A 22157-nucleotide genomic window follows, 5' to 3' on the forward strand; every position below is an offset into this window, starting at 1 on the left:
TCAGCATGTTATTTTTACAGAACAGCAGAATACAAATTTAGCAACAAGAAACTCTAGCTGCTGTAACAGATTGCTTCCCCTCCCCCCAGTCTAAACCTTTTGTGTGAGTCTCTTTATTTAGCTACCACAATTCAAAACCACTTACCATAACTTTTGTGTTATAGGATACTGTAAAAATGAGAACCAGTTTGGCGAAATGATTAAAGGCATTGTGGGCTTGAAGAAAGGAGAATGAGTTCTAATGTTGCTTTCGGCACAGAAGCCAGTTGGGTGACTTTGGACACCCTCTTTTTCCTAGGAAGGAGCCAGTGGCAAGCCACTTCTGAAAGATACTGTCAAAAGGAGAGAAAAAGCCCCCAACACCACATTGTTTGTGTAGTTGTCAGGAGTCAAGACTGACCAAAAGACATAAAATACATACATAGAAGCAGCCTAGATTGTGAGAGAAATCTATCAGTAATCATGATGAAGTATCTCCAGATTCAGAAATTATGTTAAATTTATTGAGGTAATTTAGAAACAGGATAGGAAAGCCTAGAATCAGATGCAAATGACTTGCTAGTATTGGCTGGGTGGTAGGCACTGTATTCGGCCATAGTTTGCTGATGAAACCACAATAGATTGTCACTGCACAACAAACCATGCCATAAAATTGAAATAACTTGGCTAGTCATCATCTGCTCTATCTGGCAGCATCCTAAATGTCCCAAAAGAATACCCTCCATATTCCTTTGAAATAAAAATAGGTAGTCCGTAATCCTTGACTTACAGCCATTGTTTAGCGGCTGAAGTTACAACAGCATTGAAAAAAGTGACCAGTAACCAGTCTTAACACTTCACATGATCAAAATTTTCAACAATTTCAGCCTCCTGGGGTCATGCAATTTCCATTTGCGACCTTCCCAGGCAGCTTCAGTCAGTCAATAGAGGAAGCTGAATTCAGTTAAAAGACAACACAATTCCCTTAACAGCTACAGTGATTTGTTTTAATTGTGGCAAAACTCGTACATTCAGGATTGAATCATTTAACTGCCTCGTTTAGCAACGAAATTCTGGCTCCAATTGTGATCATGAAGATTACCTGTATAAGCAGAAATTGAAACTTTGAGATTTTCTGCCCTTGAGACAACACAATCCTGATGAAAGCTAAGCAGTCTTGAGATACACGGAGAAAAGTTCTGTGGTAATACTGACTGCACATATGTGCATCAATGGCTAACTACTCTGGTATATTGTTACATTATGGAAAAATATAGTTATGCAGAATGCAAATATACATCAGTAGAAAGCAAGCGCCCCCTAGTGTTTGTTTAAATGACGTCCACAAACTCAAGTTTCAACTAATGACATTTCTTCACCGTTTTCATACGAGTCTATTTTTCTGGCTTGCACTTCAGTAGAGACGCAGATCAAATCTGCACGCCCTGTTAAACCAAGTCAATTAAAGATCAAGAGCAGGGGTCTTCAAACTTGCCCCTTTTATGACTTGTGGACTTCAACTCCCAGAATTCTGGGAATTGAAGTCCACAAGTCATAAAAGGGCCAAGTTTGAAGACCCCTAATCAAGAGTGTTCTGCAAAAACGCTATTCGGTGGCTAAAAAAAAGAGAGAAAAGCTTAACGAAGTTTTCTATCAGCCCGTAGACTCCCTTTCGCGGGGGGGGGGGCTGTAAAAAGTCCAGAGAAGAAGAAAAAAAACCGGAGTCGTCTTAAACCGTAAATCAGGGGTCTTCAAACTCGGCCCTTTTATGACTCATGGACTTCAACTCCCAGAATTCCTCAGCCAGACACATTGGCTGAGGAATTCTGGGAGTTGAAGTCCATGAGTCATAAAAGGTCTGAGTTTGAAGACCCCTGCCGTAAATCGTCAACCTGCCTGCTACCTAACGCATTTTAACTCCGCAGGTCGTGAGAACGCCGAGACCCAGAAAAGAAGGAAGAAGTCACGTGGCTTTAAAAGCAAGCACCCGGATCTGAATCGCACGCAAGACTCTTTGCCCAGCGGTCTGTATAGGTCACCATCTTGGAACACCCACCGAGCGTCCTCTCCCAAGTCCGCCTCCTCTCAGCCTTTTTCCGGCGGAAAGTGTCGGTCTAGGACTAGAAACTTAAAATCCATGGTCTCTGACTTCCCGCCCCTCCTCTTTTGCTTAGAGGTGAGCCTTCTTGAACCTGCACAGCCGCCGTAGGACATTGGCGTTACCAAGCGTCTTGACGTAATTTGACGCAGCGTGTGGCGGTCTTACGCCCCCCTGTAAGGGGGGGGGGAGGAAAGAGGAAAAGGAGGAAGCAAGATGGCGGAGGCTTCCCCGCAGCCGGGACGGTATTTTTGCCACTGCTGCTCGGCCGAGATCGCGCCGCGCTTACCGGTGAGGAGGGGAAAGGAAGGGTCGGGGGTGATGGTAATACCGGAGCTGATTCGTCTTCAACTTTATGTTCTCCCGGTAAGGTGGGACTGCGATTCCCACCGTCCCCATCCAGCATGGCCGTTAGCCTGATGGCTGAGAGTGATGGGAACTGTAGTTTTGAAACATATGGAGAGCGTCAGGTCGCCGAAGGGTGATTTAATCCTTTTGATTTTCATTCCGCTTTAATTTCCCCATTTGGTAACCTAAGGTAGACTAGCCGTGTGCGTGGAGGATCCACTGAAAGTGGGAGTTGGGTGTCTCTGCCTTTCCAGATTTTTCCCTGGTAGTATGCACTTCCTCTCCCCTGTTCCTGCTGCTTGGTGGGAATAATGGGCCTTTGAATCCAGCACATGTGAAACATGCCAGGCTGGGGGAGACTGGTTTCACTTTTGATACACTGTTAAAACAGAAGTGATGAGTCTGTAGGCCTCCAGATACTTGGCTCGAGCTGCCGCTGCGTATTCAGGGGATTTTGGGCTATGAGACTCGTCTGTTGACATTTATTTCATAAAAATGGTATCTCTCAGAACCAAACTGCTGCGAGGGCTGCTGCAGGAGAGCTGGGTCCAGCTTCCCACTAAGAAATTCATCAGTATCAAAAGGGGGGAAAAAATCCTAGAGCATAACGAAAGGTGGGGCAACTAAGACAACCTTTTTACGTATATAGGAAAATGTTGTGTCTTAATGTATCACAAATTGAACACAACCCAATAGTCTAATGCCCTGCTAATTAAATATAGTCAGTCAGGATGAATAAAAAGTTTAATTATATTCTTACATATTATATCCATGTATGTTCAGGGTTGTTGTATGTATTGTCTGCTTCATCACAATAGTATATAATTAATCGGATACTTTAAGAAGCATGAGATGCTTTGTTGGTTGCAGAAGGTTAACACAATTACTTCTCTAGAATGTCGTTGTACATATCACTTTGCAAAAAGCAGGTACAGTAGCTTTTATCCCAAAAGTGTTACTGTTTAAAAATAGGAAAACTGATGAGAATTTTGGAAAATGGGTCATTGGAGCGTGTAATTATTTTAGCTAAGTTGAGTTGATTGACCATAGTCAATAATTTCGTTTTATTTCTGTGTTAAGATTCATGTGGAATTCCATCTTTTAAGAAAGCCATAGATGGAATTAAAGGTAATCAAGATAGTGATGGGTTTGGAAATAAAGTGTTATGCAAGACTTAGATTGTCATTCCAGAGAGCAGGATTGAGATAAGCAGGTTGAAATTAGAAGCATATTTTTACCAAGAACCTATAAATAATAAAACTTTGTGGCAGTGAAATTCATGGGCTACAGAAGCACGGTCTAATTTTCATTGAAAGTATTGAGAAGGGGCTTGAATTACTTGGCTACCTAAATGCCATCTTGTTTGATGTTTCAGTGCTTTTCGTGTATTATAACACCCTTCAACCATTCAACCTTGCTTATCATTTGCATTGTAGTTTTCAGAGGAAGTAACCTCTGGTTTGCTGCTGAGGGGATAAAATAATGGAGAATAAGGGTTGCCTTCTGGTCTATTTTATGGACTTCCTTTAGGGCAGGCATGTCAAACTGTCGGTCCGTGGGCTGGATGCCGAAACTGCAAAAAGTCATGATATGTCATGTGATGTCACATGACATCATGAGTTTGACATGCCTGCTTTAGGGCATTTGTATGTCCATGGTGGGAAGCAGGATGCTTATCTTGGTTTCAGTCAACATGGCTTCTTGCTTGTTGTCTCAGTTACACCTATTATCCAGGATGGTTTTTTTTAAAACGTTCAGCATTTGAGGCTGAATCCACCTTTAGCTTTCATGGTAAGTGGTCCTCTCCTTTTCCTTTTAAAAGCCTGTTGGCTAATGGCTGTGGATGGACTCGACTTCCATAAGGATGTATCTGAGTGCAAGAAGAGCCATGGTAGATCAGAGCAAGGTAAGCCCATCTAGCTCAACCCTTGATTCCAGTGGGAGGTCAAAAACCCAGACATGAAACGTTACAGCTCGCTCTTATACATGCATATAAGAATGTATATACAGGCTATTGAACAAGCAGGCTCAGTTTAGTTTATCCCACTTACTTGTTAATAAAAAGACCTGGTCCTTCCTAAGAATATGCAGAGGACTTCTAGATCAGATTAAAGTTCCATCATATGCTGCTCCAAATTTGAACCAAGGAACCCATGTTATGGGGCAGTATAATGTGTGCTCAATCTTCTGCTTCATGCCTCAGTGTGGCATGTAGAGTGACACTGATTTCCAGCATTATTCCTTCAGTCAGGGAATTCTGGAAGTTGTAATTACGAATGCCTGGAGAACATCCTATGGCAGGGGTCTTCAAACTCGGCCCTTTTATGACTTGTGGACTTCAATTCCCAGAATTCCTCCTGGCTGAGGAATTCTGGGAGTTGAAGTCCACAAGTCATAAAAGGGCCGAGTTTGAAGACCCCTGTCCTATGGAGATGGCTGGTGTAAAGTTTATGACTAGAAAATTAGCATGAAATACTTTGATAGTCAGGTGTTGTGGATGAACTCAAGCTACATCTGTGCTTCTGTTGCTTAGAACAGTGTTTATCAAGCTTAGCAACTTTAAAATGCATGCATTTCAACTCCCTATGCTGACTGGAGAATTCTGGGAACTGAAGTCCGGGTATCTTAAAGTTGCCAACATTGAGAAACACTGACTTAGCCTTAGAACAATAGTGCTAAAAATTAGTTTTGTTTCCTTTAATTTAGCTTCAGCCAGACGCTTTTGTAGAGATCAGAGATTATTATTTTTTTATAAATGTTCTCTCTTCCCAAATGTTTTAACATTCAGAGATAGACTTTGGCCCTGCGTTCTATCTTCACTACCAAAGGCAGCAGCTGTTCCTAAGCTTGTGGTCCAACTGAGTCAGAGGAATTTGTGAGTGGAAATGGTGCAAGCAGAACAGCAGCGGGAGGCTGAGTGGGAAGGATAACTGCCAGGCTGGAGCTTAATTGCAAGGGAAGATAGGTATAGATATCTTCTCCTTTGAGTCAAACTCAACACCAGGGTGGTGTCTTTGTCAACAGTGCAGAAATGTATTGTTGCCTCCTTCCAGGATGTTTGCAGTTTGGGACTTCTGGTAGTCTCCCTTTCAAATACTAATCCAATATCTGATCCCACACAGTGGATTTTTTTACTCGGGTGCTGCCACCTAACTGCCTGTGAGAAGTTGCAATGGAGATAAAAACAGATCCAGAACCAAGGTAGTAATTTTCAGTATTGACAGTTCTTAGGTAGAAATGTTCACGAGAAAAAGAGATGGCATTCCTGGTGATACTTTGTGGAACAGGACACTCCCAAAATATTCTAAGGTCTCTGCATGTCATTGGTTTGGAAAGATTTTAAAGTCTTATATTTTCCCCAAGCTGGTGATGAAAATGATTGTGTTACTTCTCTAGCAGGTTTTCATTGAATCTGTTCCTGTGTATTTTCTGTTAAGAATGTAACTGATTGGTTAGTTGCAAGTTATGAGTTGGTTACACTAAAACAGCTGGGTGAGGAATTCTGGGAGTAGGGCCAGATTTGAAGACTCCTGCACTAAAATATATATGTATTGAAGTTTTGTAAGACACCTTGGGAAGATAGTGGCCTTGAAAGCCAATTAAGAAACATTTTTTTAAAATATGAGAATGAAAGCACAGTCTCTGCTTGTTGGGTGTCTAGAATCTGCGGTTAATCTCTGCGGTTAATCTCTGCTTATTTGCATGTTGATTGTTGGTGGGAGGTGTCCCTACCTGCAGTCAACACCCAGATGAACAGAGATTCACACCAACATTAACATCAGAACAACAATCAGGAAGTAAACTATACCCCAATCAAGCTAACAATAAACAGCCCAATCAAAGAACTACTAAGACCAGTCCCACCCAACACTGACAGGGCAAGCGACTAGAATATAAACTCCACTCCCTACCACCCTGGATGATGTTACCTAATTTGGGTAATGATATCTGCAAGGAAACAACCAAGCTCAGAGAGCCCATAGTACCCCTCATGCCAATAAGATTTACATATGCTATACCAGGGGTCTTCAAACCTGGCCCTTTTATGACTTGTGGACTTCAGTTCCCAGAATTCTTTAACCAGTTGAGGAATTCTGGGAGTTGGAAGTCCACAAGTCATAAAAGGGCCAAGTTTGAAGACCCTTGTGCTATACAGACCATTATTTTGTTTTTACTATGATTAATTGAATGAGTCCAAATTTATTAGGTCCCCCCCCCAACATACTTATCTGTAAATGTTGGATTGCAACTCACATTGGCTGGATTCATGCATTGTGGCAACCTTGATGTAGTTTACTTAGTTTCAGCTTAGTGTGCCATGTAAACTCTGCTATTAAGGTTTGTAATGATAGGCTATCAGTTAGCATGTGTATACCCAGCCAGCTACAGTTTATGAAATAAGTTAAGCAAACAATGATCAGTGTGCCCAACCAAGCAGATTGCATATTGGGAAAAGTTAGATAAAGGCACCCGCAGCTCATCCAGATTGTCTTCAGAGACAGAGGCCTTGGTAGAAGTGTTAAGGATGAATTTTCATGTAGCGGAGCCAGCCTTGGGATTTCTCTTAGGAAGGCACTTTGCCCAACAAGGTGTTTGGAACCAAAAGACTTGAAGCTGCAACTAATAGTTCAGTGTTGCATGGAATACAAAATTATGACTTGTACGGGATCAGTGGTTCACTCTACTTTCACTTTGGTCAGTTAGATGCTTTCAGACAGCCAACTTATATGTTTTAGGACACTAGTCTACTTCTACTGTTGTATCCGACACTTGCGGTCTGGAAGCTAACTGTATCTTGAACTTGAATTTGCATATAGCTGTTATAAGCTATTTTCTACTTCCCGGCATTCCTCATAATTTTTGAAACCACATTAAGTGATAGCTATCAGCATATCTTGAGGCAGCAATTGATGTCTTGGGTGAAGGACTGGCATTTGTTTTTTTTTATTTTTATTTTTTAAATCTTGGCCACTTTAAGATGTATGGACTTCAATTTCCAGAATTTCCTAGCTAGCATGGCTGGCTGAGGAATTCTGGGAGTTGAAGTCCACTCATCTTAAAGCTACCAGGGGCATGAAATACTAGGTTAAGGACAAGCACTCTGTCCTTAAACGACTCCTCCTAAATATCACATCTTTTAAAAGGGGAGGGGAGAACCAAGATGTAGAGAATAACTTGTTCATTTTTCTTCCAAGGACATCAGCTTAGCTTCAGCAGGTACCGAAAATATGACTAACACAAACCTTTGATACCTGAGAATATCAGCCAGGCTGTATGTACCTGAGTCCATGACCTGATTAATAAAGCATGTTAAGTCATATGGTGGTTTGCAAACTGCAGTGTGAACCATAGAATTTGAGAGCTGAAAAGGATCACTGGACTCTTGAACAAAATCTGCAATTTAGTGCAGGAATCTAAACTGAAGCATCTTCAGACTATAATCTAACAGGTTACATTGAAAATTAACCCAGCATGCCACCCATATTACCCATTCATTCAGTGTACAAGTGGATTCACACTTTGCGCTATGCTTGATGTTTGCTTAGCTTGGATTAATGTGTTGTTCAAACTCAGCCAATTGCAGACAGTGGTGTAGGAATCCAGTTTGAGTCTTGCACTCTAAAGCTAAACCATTTCATTATTTGCTAGATTTTTATTTAACATGTTTAAATCTGTTGCTTGTGGTTTATAAACCTTGGGTTCTTACTTGAATGGATTAATGTAAGACACTAACCGAAAAACAAATAACCCATATTGTCATCCTGCACAAAATGTCATGCTAAGTAGGCAAAGTACAAAATGGCTTATATTTTGTTGTGAATGTAAAATGTTTAAAAAGCTTAGGTCAGTGATATACTTTGCTTAGGTTGGATTAACATATTGCTAAAACTCAGCCAGTTGTAGGTCATGATGTAGGAACAGGTATAGTACAGTTTGCCTCGTGCATTCACCTATCTGCCCACTTAGTGATTGGGTTTCTCACAGGTCACTTTTCCATAAAATGTTTTATGTGGTAACCATAGTTAAATAAATCATGATTTAGCACTATATAAAACCCGCCACAAGCTGATTTCGCACATTGTGCTAAATTATAACACACCTTGCTTTGTTTTAGTCAAGTGTCTTGTCTGAATCAGATTTGTGGGTTTTAAACCATGTTTTATAATTTATCTCGAATAAAGACTATTAGGACTTGTGTAAGCAAACTGTGGTTAATGCAGACTGTACCTCAGCACACTGAGTGAATCTTGCAAATATTGCCATCATCATCATCATCATCATCATCATCATCATCATCATCATCATCATCATCTATTCATTAAGGAAACCTTGTGTTCAGTCTGGGCAAACTAGTTTCCCCAAGCAGACCGGCGTTCTGCTGCTCTCACCGCCCTTTTTAGAGTTTGGTTCTTAATTGTAGCCAAGCAGCTTACCACTTTCACACCCTGTCCACTTATTGGTGTAATCCTGACTAGTCACAGACTTTGTGTCACAGTGATGGCTGTGGGCCCAAAGTCTGCTTTGCTGGAGCTGGTTGGTTACCTTCTCCCCTTAAATCCCTCACCGTCCTGTGGTTCCTGGTAACCTCTTAAGCATTCTGTCGCCACCGAGCCAAACCTTAGCTACGTCAGACTTGAAGAATGTTGGTAAAGACTTAGCACTTTACTTTTTTTTTTAGTTGTCATTATTAACCTGCCTTCTCATTATTATAAATATAAAACACTGAGAATGCAAGCCCTAACTTGCATTTTGTCTGCTCGGAGAGCTCTCCTGGTTCATGATCACCTGGGAACACCCTTCTCCAAGATGGTGCCCTTCAAATGCATGAGGGCTGCTAAGAATTCTGGGAGTTGAGGTCCATTTGTCTGGAGAGCTCCCAGGAGAAAAAAAGTCTGTCCTAGATGTTGTGGAAAGAGCAGCATTACGCGGAGGTCCCGAAGGTGCTTTTTTTTCAAGAGGCAACTGGACTTTCTTGTTTTTCTTTGAAGACGCTTCACTTCTTATCCAAGAAGCTTCTTCAGCTCAGAACTGAAGAAGCTTCTTGGGTGAGAAGCGAAACGTTTTCAAAGAAAAACAAAGTCCAGTTGCCTCTTGGAAAAAAAGCACCTTTGGGAAAACCGTGATCTGGATGACTGAGAATCGTCATAGACCATTACATGGAGTTTAGTCAGCTGGGAAGTTCAATCCCAAGTGGGCAAAGTACACATAGCTACATGTCTTTGGAGAGCAACTTTATTTTGCACACGAAAAGTAAATCAGTGCCTTAGTTAAAGAAATCAAACAGCCAAGCACTATGCATGCTTATTCCAAAGGCAGGATAAGAATGACCCCCAGGGGGAGGGCCTTCTCTGTGGGTGCTCCGGCATTATGGAACCAACTGCCGGTTGAGCTCCGGATGGCATCGGACCTCCGATCCTTCCATCGCGGGTTGAAGACCCACTTGTTTGAGTTAGCTGGTCTGGCCTGATGGGGAATATGGGTTTTTTAATTGGTTTTTTATTATTCTATTATTGTATTTTAATTGGGCATGGTTTAATTCTCTTTTAATTTTTGTATAGCTATTTATATATGCCCTGTGAACCGCCCTGAGTCCCTAGGGAGAAGGGCGGTATAGAAATCAAATAAATGAAATGAAATGAAATGAATGAATGAATGAGTCCTGGGTTACTATGAATAGTGGTGATATTGTCACATTTGGATACAACAGGAAGTTGAGTTCTAAGGGGAACTGACTTATCAGAAAAGAATGGAGTGCTGGTTACTTGCAGCCCACTTTTTCTGCCAGAGGATGATGGTAACGTAAGCTAGTGAGGGAAAGGAAGCTGATTATTTTATCTCAGCCAAGATGTCTGAGGGATTGTAAATTAAGGTTAGTGTTTAGTTTACAAATCCTGGCTTCTTTGGAGGCTGCAAATTCCAAGCCCGTTTTACCTAATATTCTTTTTACAAAAAATACTTTCTATTCAGGAATTTTACGTAATAGAAAAAATATTATGAATTTAAGTAAAAAAAGAATACAGGAAAGTGGTGAATAAGAAACAGGAAATAAATTTATCATCTATCCTCCGCCTTTACAGTTAACCAGGTGATTCCCTCCTCCCCATATTTTTCCCTTTCCAATCATCAGATCCATCAATCACCAGTTCATTTTTACCGTTTTTAGCAAAAGGCCCAGAAAGCGTTTCCCATAGCATTCATTTTGTGGAGTAATTAAACCATATTTGCTGGTGACCATAGGCAACCAGGTGCAGATTGGCGGTGGGTGCTGGTTCTGCAGCCTGCTGCATCTCCCTAGGTGCATGCCTAGTTTTTAACCACATCTGACTTATATCTTTCAAGAATAATTTTATTTCATTAAAAAAATAGGACATGCCACCGAGGATAATAGTAGAGAGCATTCTATGGTGGGTCAGCTAGAGAAGGTGTGATGGAATATTTTGCCAAGTCCACCCTTCTGTCCCCAATAGCTAGCATTTGGGGGAGGGGTTTCAAGAATTTTATTAAAATTATGTAAAATGCAGAAGACGATACAGATAATAGAAAGTGGAGAAGGGAAAGAAAAGGGGAAGGAAGGTGTATGTACATGGGAAAAGAAAAAGAAAAAACTCCAACTTTTTTCAGCGCAATAAAGTACAGAATAAAATCAACTTTTTTACTTCACCAGCTTAATAAGTACTAGCTATTTCTATATCAGCTAACTATATTAATCAGCTAAACCCAACGTTGAGGGTTCATTTTTCGCTGTTTTGAGCACAAAGTCCAGAAGCGGTTTCCCAGTAATGGCTGCCATTTTGTGAATACACTGTCTCCCCGGTAGCCATTTTGTAGGAATGCCCACAATGCATTCCTGCAAGTTCAGATGTGCCCATAAACTCAGGAAGGTTCTGGCAGGCAGCTTGTTCTGATAAATCAGAGTTCTTCAGAATGGCAGCCTGCTGTTGCAAGGCAAGCATGCAGCTTGGCCAAGGAAGTTCCTCTCCCAGCCTTTAACGAAAGAGAGCAAACCATCCTTTCACTCTGTATTCAGAAAAAAAATGTTTGATCACCTTAAGCCAGACCAAGTGCTTCCTCCTTCACATGTAATTATTTTTAGGTGATACAAGTAGTTCTCGACTCACGGCCACAATTGAGCCCAAAATTTCTGTTGCTGAATGAGATAGTTGTTACGTGAGTTTTTCCCAGTTTTACGACCTGTCTTGCCACAGTTGTTAAAGGAATCTGGCTTCCCCCTTGGCTTTGCTTGTCAGAAGGTCACAAAAGGTGATCACATATTTCCTCCTCTCTTCCCCCCCCCCCCACACTGCAACCATCATAAATAAGCGTCAGTTGCCAAGCATCTGAATTTTGATTGCATGACCCTGGGGATGCTGCAATGGTTGTGAGTGTGAAAAATGATCATGTCACTTTTTTTTAGTGCCACTGTAGCTTTGAATGGTCACGAAAGGAACAGTTGTAAGTCGAGGACTACTTGTACTTGAATTCAGCTTTGCTTCTCTTTTTCCTTGGGAATATAATTTTGCATGTGAGACAAGTATCCACTGTGGCAGTGGTAGGCAACCTTCGCTCTTTTATGACTCGTGGACTTCAACTCCCAGAATTCCTGAGCCAGCCATGCTGAGGGGAAAGGGAGAGGTTTCCAAGCTGAGCCATGCTGGCTCAGGAATTCTGGGAGCTGAAGTTCACGAGCCATAAAAGAGCCAAGGTTGCCTACCCCTGCACTATGGGAACCTCATCTTGTGTATCTTAGAAAATAGAACCACTTTTAGTTTAGAGGGCTCTTGTTTGCTAACTTTTTAAATATGCAAAAAACGTATATCACTACTACTATGCCAGAGCGAAGTGGTAGGAAATCTGTAAGTGTTTCTCAACCTTGCTGGCTGGGGAATTTTGGGAGTTGAAAGTCCATTCATCTTTAAATGGCTACGGTTGAGAAACACTGCTGCAAGTGATTCTAATTCATCAAAGGTTAGCTGCCAATGGAGGCAAGGCTGGGCCTGTTGAATTTTGGAACATTGAAGTCTGGACAGTGATTGACTGATGCTCTTGCCAGAGACATCCTGGCGGTCTCCATCTTTTACTCCTTGCTGGATTTTTGAATGTAAAGCATTCTCACACAACATTTCCTCCTGTAGGATTACATTTGCCCAAGGTGCGAATCTGGTTTTATTGAAGAGCTGCCCGAAGAACCAAGGTAACAAGCCTTTTTTTTATTTTTGAAATAAATGCGTATGTGGGGTAGCTATGAGTCAGGCGTTGACAAGATTTCCCAAGAACTATTTTCTGTCTGCATGTGAGGGGGTGGATCCACATATAGATCAGTGTGACTGGTGGATAAGAAGCTTGGTTTCTTTGTACTGAAAACTCCCCATAACTAGAAGATATGCAAAGCTGATGAAGGTCCTTAGCCAAAATCTTCTTTTCCTTAGAATAACTGTTTCCGTCATCCTTGGCCAGGGGCCAGGAAGGAAAAACTGCTCATTTCTCAGCACTTTTGTCCCCTTCTTCCTGGCCCACTTCCCTCAGATGCCTTCATGAATGATCTCCCATGTCTGAAGTTGGACGTGATCAGTGCTTTTTTGTAAAAAAAAAATGGTGCCGGAACTCACACACATTATATAATCCGCGTTGCCTACCTTACAAGGTTTACCTTTGTAGTTGAAAAAAAAAACCTTCAATTTTTAGTGTATCTGAAAGACTAGGATTTTGTTCAAGGTAAGTTAATGCTATTAATGTTACCATGCACTGTGTGGCTTTAAATTACAAGAAGGCATTTTATTAATCTTTTGGGACATTTACCATTGGCGTACCCATTTAGTTTAATGAGTGGAAATGTCAGCTTTCTATGTGGAATGAAATTGGCCCAATAAAAGAAAATTTGGTTACTTGTAAAAGATTGACTTATTTTTAAGAAGAAGTCAAACAAGGTGGAAAAAATTACATTTGGAGTTTAATATGGATATTGACTTGAAACCAATTAAAGTTGAAACTTTGTCAGTGAACAGATTACTTTTAATTTACCTTGTAAGTTAAACCCAATTTAATAAATAGATCTGATTAAACCTCATACTGTAGGTCTACCTTTACATCTGAACAATACATAATATATATTATTATTAATAATCATAATGCCTCCAAATCACATTAGCTTTATTCTTATTCTTCCCCTCTGCAGTTTGAATATAAAGTATAAAAGACTAAAAAGAGATTTTTCGTAGACATCCCAGCCTTTGAACTACCCAAGGAACTAAAACAGCAAAGTTTCGCTGCCGGGCAAGCTTCCACGCCTGCTGCCTTTTTTTCCTCTCGCTTCACCTCTTTTTAACCTCACAGCCCACCTTGTGTAAGGGAAGGCAAAAGGCTCACTCACCCTGTAGGGAAAGATGGCCTCCATGTCTATGTGTCTCCTACCGTCACCATCGGCTTCCACACCACACGGTCCGACCCAGCCAATCAAGCCACGCTCTGGCTGTTCTGCTCCGGCGCCTCATGGCTCCTCCTAGAGGAGGCAGATAGCGCCGGAGGGGACCCCGCTCGCACTGTACCGCCAGCGGAGCATTTTCAAAAACAAACGAGGATAGGAAGGGGAACAATAGAAAAAGAATACAACTCTGGAAAATCCGTCAAAAAAAGGTGCCGGAACTCTGTTCCAGTGCGTTCTATGATTTAAAAAAAAAAGCCCTGGACGTGATACAGTCGTATTTCCTCAGTTTGTTTCTGCCACACATATTTCAAGGAAAGAGTGGCACACAAGCTGATTAAACGTCATTAGCTGACTCATATCTGGTGCAAGTTGTACGCTTGAGCAATGCTAAATTTCCAAGATCAGTTTAGATCCTAATATGGGTAGTCCTTGAAATGCAGCTGGTTGCTTAGTAACCTTTCAAAGTTATGACCGATCCCCAAGAGGGGACTTATGACCTGGATTCGAAGATCCGACAATTGGCCCCTCTCAATGACCCTGTGACCGAACTTTGTTCACTCAGCAACATGTCCACATTTGCAGGTGTTTGGAGTCTCCTGGTGTCACATGACTGCATTTTATGTCTGCAAACTCTTACTTCTGGTTTTCAGCAAAACTGCACCTATACCGAACCTTTGGTTTGCTTAACAACCGTGGTCATTTGTTTTATGACTCTGGTGGTTCACTTAATGACTATTGCAAAAATATCCTAAAATAGGATGGCTGACCTGTTTTGCGGCCATCAGGACATATGGCCTTAATGGGCAAATTCCATTATGTTCATATGTCAAGGATTACTTGTATCCATAACGCAACAAATGACTTGGCCTTGATATCAGCCCTTTGATGTAAAGGAGGTCAGGAAAGAGGCTCCACAAGAAATGCTAACACTCTCCTGATATAGGCTACACTTGTAGAATCTTGAAAGCCTTTTTCCCTTTCCTTCCCTCTTGGACCAAAGAGAATCAAGGTGGAGTAACCTTGAGTTTCTTTCTCACACTTTCCCATACTTGGGCTAAGCTCATATTTTTTTCAAGACTGTATTTATACCTTTTTACACTGGAACCTCCTGCTTTCCAGGTATGCCCTCTCTTTAGAAATGGTGGTGGTGATAAAGCCTGCCCTAGTGGTAGCTTTGCAACTGGATGTCTATGGAGCTTCTCAATCATCTAGGTCAGACATGTCAAACACAAGGCCCGGGGGCTGGATCCGGCCCGCGAAGTGGTTTCATGTGGCCTGCGAAGCCATCTTGGAAACAGTGAGGGAACGGCCCCCACTGCCTTGGCCCTGGCCCAGAGACCCTCCTCCTGCCAGAGACCCTCAGATCTGTCCCACTCCTGCCCAGGCCCCCATAGGCACCCTTGATGCCAACGATGTAGAGCTGGCCACGCCCACCCAGTAGGCCATATGCACTTTAGCCACGCCTACCCAGTAGGCCACGCCCACCCTGGCCACACCCACCCGGCCCCTTGAGGGCAACCGCAATGCTGATGCGGCCCTCAATGAAATTGAGTTTGACAGCCCTGATCTAGGTCATGGTTGTCCCAAAGGTGCTTTTCAAAAGGCAACTGAACTTTCTTGTGTTTTTTCCTCCTTGAAAGTCTTTCGCTTCTCACCCAAGAAGCTTCTTCAGTTCTTTTGAAAAGCACCTTTGGGACTTTTCAGTTAGAGTGGAGGTCTCCAGCGTGGTTCCCCGAGGTATAATAAGCCTTCAGATACCTCTTTTAATCTCTTGTCAGGAACTGTGTCCCATTCTTACATCAAAAATAGAAACTAAAAGTTAAAAAAAAGGGGGAAGTAGGTGTGCTGCAGAGATAAACACCATCCTCCAGTGCAATCTTTATTTCTAAGTATGTCTGAGGGCCTCATGGACTTTCTTAGAAAATCACAAATTGGTCCCCAGGGTTTTGCTAAAGAAAAGGACATAGGAGGATTCTATGTAGAATTTTTTAGCTGCTTCTGTCGGCAGCCCAGAAGGTGAGGACTTCCCAACAGTGCCCACCAGCTTAGAAAGGTTGGCAAATTCTTCTCTTCAAAATCCTCTTGTATATCGCAAGAAATATATTTTTTTTTGGGGGGTGTCCCCCTTATATCTGAGGAGGATGCTTTGTTCTCCCCCAGTTTTAGAGTGAATTGCATGGAAGGGTTTGTATCTATTCCTGACTTTTTGATGAACCCCTTGGCTGTTACGAATTCTAACAAGCCCTACATTCAGCCATGTGCTCATTGGCAATGTTAAATTTTATATCAAGGCTCTCAATCAAGAACTATTTCCTTTGTTGTCTACTACTTTTTTTTTGCTTTATTTCCTTGTTAAAATAAAAGCAGATAAAATGAATTTATTCAAGTTAAATTCAACTGTTCCGGTTCCGTGTTAGGACCAGTCCTGTATTAGGCCACCTCAAAAGTCTCTAAAAGCACACACTTAATTTGACCGCAAGTTTGGCAAAAAACTAACAAAAGAAGAAGAGGTAAAAATGTCTTAATGTTGGTGGCAGAAAGGATTTCAGGAGGGAATACGGGAGGAGGATGCAGACATTTAAATTAGCTTCTGCTCCCAGCTGGGAGGGTTTCAGGTTTTAACCTGGTTAAACCCCTGGGATTACTAGTTTCAGATTGCAGTAAAATAAATGATACTCTTCTGCTCCTTCTTCCTCTCCCAGTAGCTAAATGCATTTAATTAAAGCAGGTCTATTGTATCCTTCACAAATAGGTACGCTAGAGCAGTTTACACCGTATAAAAGATACAATAATATCATGAAGTCACTGAAAGTAAATCTCCTTGTTTGCAGGAAGGGGTTTTCTTCCGAATAGATTACACAGCATGCAGTATACATAAAGCAGGGAAGAGAAGATTCATCCAGCAGCCTTATTTCTCTTTCTGCCAGGAACATTTGGCATGTGTGGGGCCCTGAAAAGGAATTTAAAGCACAGCCTCATTTATCTTTTATAAGTATAGTGTTAGGTGCTGCTGATCCTCCTGTCCCACTGCACAGGTTCACCACCTATTTAAAAGCAGAAGAAATCGTAAGGCAAAGAAATTGAAGAGAAGGTAGGTTACTGAATGAAGAAGAAATGGGAAGATTTAAAAAAAATACGTGTAGAAGGAAAAAGAAAAATAAATATTGGCAATTTTTCTTTTCCCCAAAAGTAAGACCTATTACAGATTGTTTATATCACTCTTGTAAACCCAACACAAGTTAGTTACTATTATTATTATTATTATTATTATTATTATTATTATTATTATTATTATTATTATTATTATTATTATTATTATTAAATTTATTTGCCACCTGTCTTGTCACGGGGCTATTCTAGGTGGTTCACAACCATAAGCAATGAAAAAAAGGAAGTTTGAACGAACAAAAGTTAAATAATAGAACAATCAGACAACAACAAGAAGAAAACACATTGAAATGACTATTTTTAAAAAGACCTCATCTGTATTGTGGTGGGTTTGTTTTTTGTTTTTTTTAAAGAGAGAGGCACCTAAAAATGTACAGTTTCCGTTGTCTGACTTTAGTTCTTGTCTAGCATTCTCAAGAATTCTAATTTCCATCTTACTTGGCTAATTTGCTTTTTTTTCCCTTTTCTTCTTCTTAACTTGTTCCAGAAATGTTGAAAATGGGTCCAACTCTTCAGCCTCGACCAGTGACCAGGCCAGACATCCGTTTGAGGTGAGTTCTTTATGCATAAAATCTCCATTCAGTAAAATGGGTATAAATACATTGATAGACAATTAAGAAAACCCACAAAAGTTTTACCCAGGGTCTTTATGTCTTCCCCCTTTTCCTTTCAGAGAGGGGTGAGAGATTCCAGGGTCCAGTCCTAAGAGAGACCCTGCAGTTGGGAAAGGAATGGAGATCATCTGTTAGGGTCAATGGATGGTTTTCTTTTTGTCTGCTGAGAAGTCAGTGCAGTGCCTACAATCGTCTTCAGTCAGACCACTGTTTCTCAGCCTTTTCCACTTTTGAGGTCTGTGCACTTCAGTTCCCAGCACTGCTGGCTGGGGAATTCTGGGAGTTGAAGTCTACACATCTTAAAACTTGCTAAGATTGGGAAACACTTGAATTAGACCAAGCCAAGTGTTCTCAGTTCCCTGGAGCCAGGCTGCTAGGCATAGTGAATCATCCATCCATTGTGGATTGAAAAGTTTTGTTCTTTCAACTCTGGTTCAGGATTTGCAGCACAATTAGACAGGCTGGTGGGACTTCCGGTGGCTCCGCGGCGACGGAGGGAGCCTTCCCGGGCTGCCCGCGGCTCAGCTGGTGTTTTTTCGCCCGAAACAGCGCCGATCAGCTGTTCGGGCGAATCTGAAGCCCCCTCCTCGGGAGAAGAGGAGGGGGTGAGCCCCCAGGTGGGGGTTGAGTTCTCCGGGGCCGCCTGAGCTTGGAGCTTGGGCGGCTGAAGGATTGAACTCCCCCGTAGCCTGGGCTGCTCCCAGCTGACCAGCGTCTCTGCTCCGGACTTTATGGAGCAGAGCCAGGCGTCTGCGACCATCCCTGCTTGAAGGAGAGACTATGAAAGGGAAAGAGCAGGCAGAGCAGTACAAGAGGGAAAGATGAAGAGATGAAGAAGATTTTATTTTACTCTCAAGCTTGATGGACTTTGCTTAAAACTTAAAGTGAAAGTGCGTCACAATTGTAAGTAAAAGATGGCGGCTAAACCTCCCCCTAGAACTTTTCGGAGTGCTGGAAATTCTCCGGTGCAACAACAATCATTGCTGCAGGCGTTGCATTCTCCTGATGTATTGACATCGAAGGATCTTGAAAAACATACCCAGTTAATTTTGGAGTCAATGGGTGTTAAATTTCTACAGATGGAGGAGAAATTGGAGAAATTGGAGCAGAGAATGGAAGAAAGGATGGAACAGAAACTTAGAGAAATGAAGGTAGACATTTTGTCCTCAGTGCAAAAAGTTGCTAAATGTGTGGAGGTGCTGGATGATCAAGTGCAAGATTTGATTCAAAAGAATGCTTTATTAGAAGCAAAAGTATTGGAAATTGAAGATTTAAAAGACAAAATCGACAGTGAACAGAGCTTGGACCAATTTTACCAGATGCAGTTTGCTGTGAGAATTAGAGGCCTAAAAGAGAATATTAAGGAAGATTTAAAGCAGCTGGTTTCTGAGGCTTTTGAGGGAGTATTGAACCATCCAGCATCTGAATTAAAACAAGGTATGGACAAAGTGTTTCGTGTGAATTCGTGGATTGCTAAACAGAGAAAGTTGCCTAGAGATGTGGTGGTTTATTTTGTAAAAAGGGAAATTAGAGATGAAGTTATACAAGCTGCCTACGATACCAAAGTTGTGATTGCTGGTCAACAAGTTTTGGTTCTAAAAGAAATTCCTCCAAAGATTTTAAAGAGAAGGAAGGATTTTATATTTCTTGTGCAAGAGCTCAAGCAAAGAGATATAAGGTTCAGATGGGAGATCCCAGCTGGGTTGAGCTTCATGTATGATGGCAAAAGGTACTGTTTGAGTAATGTGAAGCAAGCGCATGATTTTTATAATAATGTCTTGAAAGTAACCCCATCAACACTTCTGGAAGCTGCAGAGGGATCTGGAGAAGGAGAACATCAAGAGGATGAAGATGCACAGATAGACGAGAAGGGTACAGGAGGAGTTCAAGCTGCAACTCTTTTGGATGATCTTAGAGAACAGAGGGTGACGCGTGCTGCCTTAAAACGCTCAAAAAAGAAAAAAAAATAAGACCAGTAGAAATCTATGGAACTTCCACAAAATATTTATAGTTAAGTGGTAGTTGTGTTTTTTTTTTTTAAAAAAAAAAAGTTTTGGGATGCTATGTATGGTAATAGATTTTTTTTTTTTTAATTTGGAATTAATGGACAACTTACTACAGAGGAAGAGGAAGAAAGTTTTGTGGGTTAATGTGGGTTAATTTGTGTAAGAACTATTTATTAATGTGCAAATGAGAATATGTTAAGGTAATAGTGAATTGTGGAAGAACATAGATGGGAATGATGCTAGTTTTCTTTTATTTTAGTTTTTTATATATATTTAGTATTATTAAGGATTGGTTTACTATATACAAGCTAGAGAGTGATGGATTTTAGAGTTTATAATTGTTAGTATATGATTGTTTATGATTGCCTTTTAGATATATACCTTGTATTTTGCTCTGGGAAGTCGGGGGGGGGGGAGGGGGGAGGAGGGGAAGTGGAGGGGGGGAGGTAGGGGAGGGAGGAGGGGGAGGGGGAGGGGGGGAGATAGGGGGGAGGTAGGGAGGGGAGGAGGGAGGGGGAAGGGGGGTTTTTTTAAAGGAAAATTGTATTTTATAAAACTTTTCAATAAAAAAAAAAATTAGACAGGCTGGTGACTGTACACACCACTAGCTCCACGGACACCTCCCTTGGCACCCCAATCAGATCCCCTTTTTTGAAAATTTCAAGCGTAATGCAGGAAGCTCCTACAAAGAAGAAGCCTCTAGCATTATATTTATTTCTGTGCGTACCTTTGGGCCTCACTGGCAGAAAATAGAAATAAGAGGATCCATTCCGGGGCTTTCAATACTTAGCTATGCAGAAGAAACAGGAAAAGGAAGTTAGGTTGCTAAGGAGAGTCCTAGAGAAGATGGCAGAGAGAAAAAAAAATCATTGGTAAATATTTTGTGACCGGCAGTCATTTTGTAAATGGGCCACTGTCTTGCCATGGCAGCCATTTGATGAGAGTGCCTGTGATTATGTTGCTTCCAAAATTCCAGAGGTGCCAGGGTGGCTTTCCAGAGCTAAGACTGAATGGCAGAAAAGCAGAAAGAGGCACCCGGATCAGACATTTGGAGTTTCAACTTCCATAAGCTTCAGACAGGATGAATAATGGTGAAGGGCTATGGGAGCTTTAATTCCACAGTGGGACGATGTCAGCTTACTTGTCCCCCATCACAGGCTGTGCTGGGCTTCTGGCCTGTCTCCGTAAGTCATCTTTCTCTATTCTAAGCAGTTTCCATTTTTTTTTCTGTCTGGCTCTTTCTCTCTCCTTTCTAGAATGTGGATCAGCCCCTCTTCACCCTCCCGCAGGGCTACGGCCAGTTTGCCTTTGGGATAATCGACGACAGTTTTGAGTTCCCAGCCTTTGGGTCCAACACACAAACAGAAGATAACCGTGATGCTGAGAACAGGCGGGAGAGGGAACATCAGTCTCGGCACCGATATGGAGCCAGGCAACCTCGGGCTCGTTTCACCACACGGCGGGCGGCTGGCAGACACGAGGGAGTCCCCACTCTAGAAGGGTGAGGACAGTTTGTCCAACTCTGATGGTCAAGTCCTAAGTGTCACTTCTTTGAATAGAGGTCCTTTAAAACCATGGAAGCGGATTCCTGGTTCATGTTGTCTGCTGATTCAATTTGGATGTAGGAGAACAGTAGTTTGGGGAGTGGGTGTGGGGGTCTGCCAAATTAGTTGGAACTGCACTGTCCACAAACTGGAAGGGCCACACCAGGTTGGAGATGAAAGATCCTGTGCAATTACAAGATTAAGTTGCACTTCTCCCAGAGTTGAAGACTTGGGCACTGCACATTGCTCCAGCCACCATTTGGAGGTCACTATAGCAGGAGTCTCCGACCTTGGCAACTTTAAGACTTACGGACTTCAACTCCCAGAATTCTTCAGCCAGCACGAGACTGAGGAATTCTGAGAGTTGGTCCACAAGTCTTAAAGTTGCCAAGGTTGGAGACCCCTGCACTACAGCATGGCCACTGCAGTTAAGAAGGCAGCCAGCAATGCTTAAGTGATAGAGCCCTATGTTAACTTCAGGGTGAGATTAGAAGAGGCAGTTTTGAACAATATGAGAAGGAAATGCTTTATCCAAGAGCAAGCTTATCCTCTATTGCTTTAGAAAGATCTGCACTTAAGAATAATAGAGTCATTCCGGGGTCCCCTTTGTAATAGCTGCAGCAGCACCATCCTTGATATCCACTAGCTTCTTTCCAGATCAGGTTGAAAACGAAAATAAGTGTGTTGAGAAGAAGACAGAATGGATGCTTTAAAGTTCAAGAGTCTTACGGGGCTTGTGTATCCCTTTAAAAATCCCAAAGTGTGTGTGTGTGGGGAAATCCAGGAGGTTGCAAAGGCTAACGATTTGGGGCCCAAACCAGTTGGTTTCGGACTTGACAGATGGAGTGATGGGAACTGTATACCAAGTCTTGGAAAATAAAACAGGAAGCAGTTTATAGATGAGTGTTTTGCTGACACTCACCTGGCCAGAAAAAAAGGGACAAGTGTGAGCTGGGATGATGGAGAGAAACCTGGGAC

At 41.9% G+C, this 22157-nt stretch overlaps 1 protein-coding gene across 1 annotated transcript in view; it reads left to right on the top strand.

Annotated features, from left to right (window-relative positions):
* The first annotated feature begins 1071 nt into the window (after nt 1–1071).
* Nucleotides 1072–22157, top strand: part of RNF126 (ring finger protein 126) — a 35026-nt gene continuing 13940 nt past the window's right edge. Inside the window, exons 1-6 of the mRNA XM_083349964.1 lie at nt 1072–1183; nt 1905–2013; nt 2154–2368; nt 12559–12617; nt 17503–17566; nt 20892–21136. Of these exons, the coding sequence (XP_083206090.1) occupies nt 2294–2368; nt 12559–12617; nt 17503–17566; nt 20892–21136 (443 nt within the window). The 5' untranslated portion in view covers nt 1072–1183; nt 1905–2013; nt 2154–2293. The remainder of the gene's footprint in view (nt 1184–1904; nt 2014–2153; nt 2369–12558; nt 12618–17502; nt 17567–20891; nt 21137–22157) is intronic.

The sequence above is a fragment of the Vipera ursinii genome (genome assembly GCF_947247035.1).
Source record: "Vipera ursinii genome assembly, chromosome: 1".
Classification (NCBI taxonomy): domain Eukaryota; kingdom Metazoa; phylum Chordata; class Lepidosauria; order Squamata; family Viperidae; genus Vipera; species Vipera ursinii.